Here is an 8,432-nt window from a genome sequence, read left to right as displayed (position 1 = left end):
CCTGCAACTGGACCGTGAGCCCCCGGGTGCAGGGACTGTGATCTGGGTGTCCCATGCCCAGTGCCAACCCTGGCAGGGAGAGGCTTCGGTGGGGGGTGGGTACTCACAGGGCAACGTCCGGGCAAGTGTCCCTGCACAGACCACCCCGTCCTCTGCTTTTCCACACAGGCCCCTGCAACGTCAGAAGCCCGCTAATCACTTCCTCTCGGTACTTGTCTACAGGTTTCTCCATCTGGCATCCAGCGTGTCGGCAAGCAGCCAGGACTGAAGACAGAAACAAGGTTGGTGGTGGTTGCTGGTTTCTCCGGTGCATTCTTCTCCACTCGTGCCGTCTTTGTACAGTCAGGGGACACGAGCCAACTTCCTTCCTTCTTTCCTTCCCTCCTTCCTTCCTTCCTTTCTTGTCAGAGTCTCACTCTGTTGCCCAGGCTGGAGTGCAGTGGTATGATCATGGCACTCACAGCTCATGGTGTCTTCAACCTCCTGGGCTCAAATGATCCTTCCACATCAACGTCCCAAGGAGCTGGGGCTACAGGTGCACGCCATCATGCCTGGCTAATTTTTTTTTTAAATTTGTTTGTGGAGACTCGCTCTCACTATGTTGCCGTCTAGTCTCAAACTCCTGGGCTCAAGTGACCTGCCCACTGGGATTGCAAAGTGCTGGGGTTGCAGGCGTGCCTGGCGGGGATCTTTGTTTTCTGTTGCTGTCGCGGAATGCCACAGACTAGGTGGTTTGTTGTCCTTGTAATTGTTTTCAGTGTTGATCTGGCTCATGGTTCTGGAAGTGGGGAAGAAGGGCATGACATTGGCATCTGGTGAAGGCCATTCCGTGATGGAGGGCAGAAGGGTGAGAGAGGGTGAGAGCTCATGAGACACAGAGGAAAAGGGGCCGAACCCCCATGATAACTAGCCCGCCCCCACAGCAGAGGCAGAAGTCCATCCATGAGAGGGGTCCAGCTCATCACAGGGAGGGATACCGGGTGAGTTCACCAAAGAAAGAGCTGTGAGAGGAGAGTCCAGGGGCCTCCCGATGCCAGGCTCCTGTTGTCCTCTCTCCGTGGGGTCAGGACACGTGCCCCCAGCACCAATGTGTGACCATACACAGGAGTACCACCAACCAGGACTGCTTGGCGTCCCAAGGTCTTCTTGGCTTCATGACTCTATCACTTCCCTGGGGTCCCTCCTGTAACACACAAGGGCCACCAGGCTTCAGCACATGAACTTTTGGGGGACACCCTCAGACCATAGCCCAGGGACATCTGGGTGCCTTCGTGGACTGGCTCTGCTGACTTGTCATGCATTCAGTGAGCGCCGACAGCCGTGAAAGTCTGGGGACAGCTGCGGCATGAGAGGGGCCCAAATGGTCCCCAAGATCGCCCTCATGCCTGGCGCCAAATGCAAGTCTGAGGCCCCCAGTCTGCCCTCAGGTTTGGTTGTTCACCGGCCGGCCCTGCAGACCTCATTGGAAGCGGGCATCCTCCCGGGTCCAGCTCGTCACAGGGAGGGACACCGGGTGAGTTCACCAAAGAAAGAGCTGGGAGAACAGAGTCCAAGGGCCTCCCGATGCCAGGCTCCTGTCGTCTACTCCCTGTGGGGTCAGGACACATCACCCCACACCAAAGTATGACCACATACAGGAGTACCACCAACCAGGACAGCTTGGTGTCCCAAGGTCTTCCTGGGGCTCCATGACGGGGCAAAATTGGTTGGTTAAGGCCAGGTCAGCTGATGTCCTGTAACCCAAAGCTCCCACCCTGAGTCACGTGGTTGGTCTTCCTGGAGCGTCCACTCCCCACCCTGAGACAGACAAGTGTGGCCAACCCCCGCCCTAAGCAAGGATGCTCCTATCAGGCAGGACAAAGATGACCTCCCAGAAACCTCTCTTTGGACAAGGCCAGATTCTTTCCTGCACACACCCCCTGCACAGAGGTGCAGCTGTGAGTGAGGCTACCCTGGAACTCAGGTCCCAGGGGAGACCAAAGCCAACCCCTTAACAAGCAAACAGCGCCACAGTGGGCAATGCAGCAGGCATAGGACTTCACCAAGGAGGGGTGATGGGAGAAGGAACCCAGCTGAGATGTCAGGAGGGCCCCCCCAGGAATGAGCTTGGATCAAGACAGGAAAGAGGAGACGGTCAGTCATGCTGAGGGTGGGGAAGAAAGTTCCAAGCAGGGCCAGCAGCTCGTGCAAAGGCCCTGAGACAGGAACACCCAGCAAGCTCAAGGAGCTGAGAGGAGGCTGGGTGGTAGTGTTGTGAGATAAGGAGGAAGTCCCACCGCCACCCACAGCCCAGCTCCACCCAAGTGGGCGTACCTCTGCCCGTGACCCTGCCCTGTCTGACCTCTGCACCTTTGTAAACGCTGTTCCTTCTGCCAGGAGGGCCCTTCCTTCCACCCGCATCCCAGAAAGCCCCTACTGTGGGCCGTTTAAGAGCCACCTGGAATGTCACCCCTCTAGAGACTTGCTTACTGCTCCCCACGGCCCCACGGCCTCCTCCGCCCATGCCCATCCCTGCCAGGCGGAGACCTCACGGTGCCTGTACACCGTGCCATCGAGTCCCCTTCCCTGACCATGCAGCCCCCCTCCCCTCCATTCAGAGTCAGGAGGGGAGCCCTTTCTCCTGGTTCTGGAATCCTGGCTCCTGGTGTGAGACCTGCCACATGGTAGAGACACGGTGAGCGCGTGCTGAGTGAAGGAACCGACCCAGAGGGCAACCTGCAGCCCAGGGTACCCAACCCTGGGAGGAGGACAGGCCGAGCGTCCCTCCCCGGGCTCCTGGGTGCTGGGCCCCAGGCCCCGGGGATCACCCGTCAGGACTCACGGGGAGCCCTGACCCCCAGAGCCCCAGGACAGAGCACAGGGACAGGGCCCGTCTGGCTAGAGGTCTGCAAGGACACCCCTATGGGCACAGGTCAGACCATGTCCTGGTCCAGCCACAGGATCACAGGGACGCCTGGCCACCCACTTCCTCCCCAACCTGGGATGGCCCGAGGCCTTGTCCAGCCCCCATGCTGGCTGCCCCGAGGGTTCCGGGTGATGCGGGTGTCCTACAGAGCAGGTCTGACCTCCTACTGAAACAGCAGCTGGGCTCCAAGTGAGATGTTCAGGGTGTCCAATGTGTACACAGGGCCCTCCGAGCCTAACTGTGGGACCCCACCTCCAGGACCCCTCCTGGGAGGGGCCTTCCTCTGCTGGCTGCATGGGCAGGCGGGGTGACAAGGGAACAACTGAGAGGGAGGCCTGCTCCGTGGAAGGCAGGGGCCGTCACCTTCTCGCCCATCTCCCTGACGCACCCCTGGTAGCTCTGTGTTCTGCAGGGGAAGGACTGGAGCCCGAGGTGAGTTCTGCATTCTTCTGCCTTTTTGTTGCAGAATAGTTTTGTTATTAAATCCTGCTTGTGACTTTCATGGCCAGAATGGCAGGAAGTGACTGGCACACTGAATTCTGTCATCTTCTCAGATGGCTGATATGGTCCATGATTCAGTCAACAAACTTCCTTGGTGCCAACCTGGACCCCAGGGATGAGCAAAGTGACATCCCTGCCCTCAACTAGTCACGGTCCATGACTCTAAAGTGACCAGGGGGTCCTGGCTGTTGGGGGGATCCTTCCGTGCCCACCAGAGGCCCGTTGAAGGGATCTGACAGGGGAGCTCAGCATTCCAAGGCCACTAGACCATAAGCACGTGTATATGGGGAGACACCACCCTATCTACCTCCTGAGGCTGACCAGGCTAGGACAGGGAGACCTTGAACCATAGCCAGGTCCCCCAAGGACAGCTGAGGGCAGCCCATGCCAGATCCTACATCCTGGCCCTGGCTGTCTAGCTAAGCAGGCACCCGCAGGAGGCCCGGCCTGGTGGCACCGGCAGCTCTGCTCCCCGCAGGGATGCCAGCCTGGCCAACCTCCAGGTCACTGGCCCAGCGGGAGGGAGGCCCTCTGAAAGGCCAGATGCAGCCAGGACAGGGAAGGAGAGTACCCATCCTCGTGGGCCTGTGTGGGCAGAGGCAGCGTCCCGGGCTCTGTTGTCCACAGACACTCCCAAAGCCGTTCTTTTAAAAGAGGCCTCACTGGCTTCAGTCCACTCTCAGACGCCGGGCAGCCTGAGAACAACCTCCCTCCTCGTGCTGCACCCTGGGGCTGACATGGCTCCGGGCCTGATGGCTTTCTGGGCATGCGTCAGATCCCCACGGGGCTCGTTGCCTTGGTGGGCCCGGCGCGTCCTGGCCAGGTGGTGGAGAAGAGACCTCTGGGCTGTCATTCAGCAAGTTGACCCAAATCAAGCAGACCTGGCCAGCACGGGGCCCGTCCACCCCGAGAACTGCAGCCAAGGTGGCTTCGATGTCACTGACTCTCTAAACCCTGTCACCCGAGTGAAGGTGGCTCCACCTGTCATCAAGAGGAGAAATGGTCACTGTCCTGGGGTGTGTGCTCACCAGTTCATGGTGAGAGCCCCTCTGTGCCAGCTCTGGAGTGCTCTGGATCCTCAAAGAAGACACCCCACCCCTGCCCCAGGACAAGAGAGGCCGGCCCCTGACCACCCAGATCCGCAAGGATGAGGCCGGGAAGGAGAAACACACGGTCTCATCTGCTTCCTGGCAGTCGTCTGGATTGCTTGGCTGCCCCTCCCCCACCATGGGAGTGGAGCTCCCGGGGACAAGGACCGCATGTGAGGTGTCCCTCAGCGCTGCCGGCAGTGCTTGGTGGACGCCAGAAGGGTGTGGTCCTCACTGCCCTGTCCCAAGTGCATCCCTGGGCATTTGATCACGTAGCCACTTGACACACATCCACTAAGCACTGTGAGTGCTCTGGAGCTGAGCGCCTGGATCACAGGGAGGACTAAGACCCGAGGGTACTTGCTGCACTGTGGGTGGTGGGGAAGAGGGCGGGGGTGTCACGGGCAGCTTCCTGGAGCTGTGATTGGCGGCCCCGCATGGTACTGGCGCTGATCCCGTGTCTGAGAAGTGAGAGTCACAGGGGCTAGAATGGGGGTTTCAGAACCTTGGACTGGGAAGGGGGTGGCCCTACACCTGTGGGCAGCGAGAGACAAGTCCCGAGAGTAGACCCAGGGACAGCTGGGCTCAGAGGGGCTCTGCCTTGGCCAGGAGCTGGGGGACTTCGGGGGAAGAGGCTGGACTGGCCAGGCTGGTCCCTCCGGCAGGCTGTGGGTTTCCACAATGGTGCTTCCGCCCTTCCGTCTCCTTTGGAAGAATTGAGAGTGAGGCCCCGGCACACACAGGCTGGAGCTGGTGGTCGCTGGGGGCGGGGTGGGGGAGCCGGGAGGAAGCTGGAAACTGTAGGAGCCGCTGAGCCAGAAGCAGATGGGGTCGTTGAGACTGCCCAAGAGGCCAGACACGAGGCCGTCCTGGCTGAGTGTGAGCGAGAATGTTCTGACAACTCCCAGAGCCATGGTGGGAGCAAGCCTCTGCCTGGGCGTCCAGCTCTGCGCCCTCCCTGCTGGGTGACCCCGGACAAGTCACTCGCCGTCTCTGAGCCACAGCCCCTTGGCTTTAACATGGAGATGAGGGGTCGGACCTCGTGACCTTAATAACAGGAGTCTCCAGTCACCATCCTAGGACAGTTGCCTCTCTGGGTCCAGTCAAAGCCAGTGGCGAGCTGGATGAGCTCTGCCCTTCCATGTCTGTGGTCTGAGTGAGGCACTCTCGTGCCGGAGAGAACATGTGGATGTCGAGTTGCATTGAGAAGCGCCATTGGGCAGCTTGGAGTCGGGCAGGGAGAAAGCTGGAGGCAGCCACAGTCTCCTCCCGCTGAGGAAAACCGCCTGTCCTCAGCTCCCTCCTGAGTCCTCCTGACGCCGGGTGGGGTGCAGGGCGCTGCTCTGTGGGTTCTTCTTGGTTTTGTCACAGAGAAGAATTTCAGAGTGAATCCAAAATATAGTTTAAGAAAGAATTTATCAGAAAGAAAAGGCACTTGCACGGAAGGTGTGGATGCCTTAAAGAGAGAAGGCACTTACTTGCCTTGGACAAGAAGCTTTTTGTACCTCTAGAACCACGATTAAGCAAACCAAGAGCTAAGAGGCCTGCAGGTGCTTGGTCATGAGTTTTGGTCACCATCTTTCTGCCTTCTAGGGTCACAAAGGACCGTCTGAATAATGAAAGTTATTGCTTACTAGATTTGGGCGCTTTTTTGGGGAGTTGGAGTCTTACTCCGTCGCCCAGGCTGGAGTGCAGTGGCACGCTCCCGGCCACCGCAGCCTCGCCCTGCTGGGCTCCAGCAATCCTTCCGCCTCAGCCTTCCAAGGAGCTGGAACTACAGGCACATGCTACCACGCCGGCTAGTTTTTTGATTTTTTGTAGAGACGAGGTCTCTCCAAGTTTCCCAGGTGGTTCTCAAACCCGCAGGCTCAGGTAATCCACTCGCCTCGGCCTCCCGAAGTGCTGGAATGACAGGCTGAGCCACCGAACCTGGCCTGGGCATTTTTTTAATAGCATGGTATCTGTGTTTTGGGTAAGTTCCTGTTGTTTCTCTGATTCACTGGGCTGGTTGAAGCACATTCCAGCCTTCAAGGCGGTCAGATCTGGTGTGGCTAGTCAGTTGATTGTAGGTTGTGTGCCAATAAGGAAGACGTCTGAATGCTTACCCTGTTTTAACTGAGACCTGCCTGCAAGAAACTCACCTATGTCTAACATGCAGTGGCTCACCTACCGCACTCCCGCCCTTTCCAAGCTGGGGGCCGAGGCCGAGGGGAGAGTGAGGACCGTTCCCCCAGACATGCTCAGAGTCAGCCCAGTCCCAGGGCTTGCCGGAGCCAGCCCCGCTCCCCTGTCCTGAGAGAGCCTGATGTGTGCCTGGGCTCTTCGAAGGTTGGGAAATGCTCCCCAGGAGAGCTTTGCCCTTAAGCCCCTGTGTTCATGCACTTTGCAGAACAGGGCATGGTCCGCTCGGGTCATCCCCAGAGCCCAGCTTGTGCTGGAGTGAGGAGAGGTCTTGAGACTCAGCCCCACAGGTCTTGTCTCTGATGGAGCCCTCAGACACAGAAGCCCTTCTCCTGGAGGTGTTTCCCTGGTGGGGAAGGGAGCTGAGACACAAATGACGCGGGCCCCATTTTAGCCTGTAAATCATGCCACCTGGCCAGGCCCTGTGTGTTACCTGGGAGCGGGCCATCCCGCTGTCCCAGGAGATGGGCAGACCCTGAGTTGACAGCCACCCAGGGCGCAGCACCGGGGCTGGGGAAGGCCCGAGGAAACCGGAGGCCGAGCTTCGGACTTGAGGGAGACTTGGCCAGGGAACGGGGCGAGTGCGGACGCCTGGTTCCCTCGTCTCTTGCCTTTTATTTTATTTTATTCATTTTTTTTTTGAGTTGGAGTCCCACTCTGTCGCCCAGACTGGAGTAGTGGCCACTCCCGGCCACTGCAGCCTCGACCTGCTGGGCTCCGGCGATCCTTCCGCCTCAGCCTTCCGAGTAGCTGGAACTACAGGCGTGTGCTACCACACCCGGCTCATTTTTGATTTATTGTAGAGATAAGGTCTCGCCAAGTTGCCTGGGCGGGTCTCCAACCCGCGGACTCAGGCAATCCACTCGCCTCGGCCTCCCAAAGCGTGGGATTACAGGCTGAGCCACTGAGCCCAACTGAGACTCTTGTTTTTTTGTTTTGTTTTGTTTTGTTTTGAGTTGGAGTCTCACTCTGTCGCCCACACTGGAGTGCAGTGGCCACTCCCAGCCACCGCAGCCTCGACCTGCTGGGCTCCGGCGATCCTGCTGCCTCAGCCTTCCAAGGAGCTGGAACTACAGGCGCGCGCTACCGCACCTGACTAATTTTTTAATTTATTATAGAGATGAGGTCTCGCCAGGTTGCCCGGGTGGGTCTCGAACACGCAAGCTCAGGCAATCCCCTCACCTCGGCCTCCCAATGCGCGGGGTTTCTTGCCTTTTAGATGCAGACTCAAATGTGTGCTCAGGCCTGTCCGGCGCCACCCCCCTATGCCGTGCAGGCCCGACCCTCCCACTGCCACGGGTGGCCCCACGTCGGGTCCTGGTGTTGCCCCAGGTGCGTGCCTGGTGTGGGAGGAGCTGGCTGTCACCCGCACGCGCCACCTGCAGGGCTCACTGTGCACGGCCTGCGTTAGCCTGCTGGGGCTGCCCTGCAGAGGTCTGCAGCCTGGGCGCCAAAGGCACCAGGGCTCATCTTCCCACAGCTCTGGAGCCCACGGGGCCACGATCCAGGGGCCGGCTGGCTTGGTTCCTCCCGCCCTGCTTGCCGTGGTTGTCTTTATCCCGCTGCGGGTGCCTCTGCCTGATGGGACCGGAGCCGCCCCATGACCTCAATTTACCTTATTACCTCTTGTTTTGTTTTTGTTTTGTTTTTTTTTTGAGTCGGAGTCTCACTCTGTCACCCAGACTGGAGTGCAGTGGCCGCTCCCGGCCACCGCAGCCTCGACCTGCTGGACTCCGGCGATCCTTCCACCTCAGCCT

At 59.2% G+C, this 8,432-nt stretch overlaps 1 protein-coding gene across 8 annotated transcripts in view; it reads left to right on the top strand.

Moving 5' to 3' along the window:
* Positions 1-8,432, top strand: part of ABLIM2 (actin binding LIM protein family member 2) — a 135,589-nt gene that overhangs the window by 49,031 nt on the left and 78,126 nt on the right. For all 8 annotated transcript variants that reach the window (XM_021706239.1, XM_021706242.1, XM_021706238.1 and 5 more), the window contains one exon: positions 223-281. In XM_021706239.1, coding sequence (XP_021561914.1) covers positions 223-281 — 59 coding nt within the window. The remainder of the gene's footprint in view (positions 1-222; positions 282-8,432) is intronic.

Source organism: Carlito syrichta, unplaced genomic scaffold (genome assembly GCF_000164805.1).
Source record: "Carlito syrichta isolate Samal-C Ts95f unplaced genomic scaffold, Tarsius_syrichta-2.0.1 Scaffold315368, whole genome shotgun sequence".
NCBI classification, from domain to species: domain Eukaryota; kingdom Metazoa; phylum Chordata; class Mammalia; order Primates; family Tarsiidae; genus Carlito; species Carlito syrichta.
The sequence above is the reverse complement of the archived record's forward strand: the minus strand, read 5'-3'. Positions and strand labels throughout refer to the sequence as shown.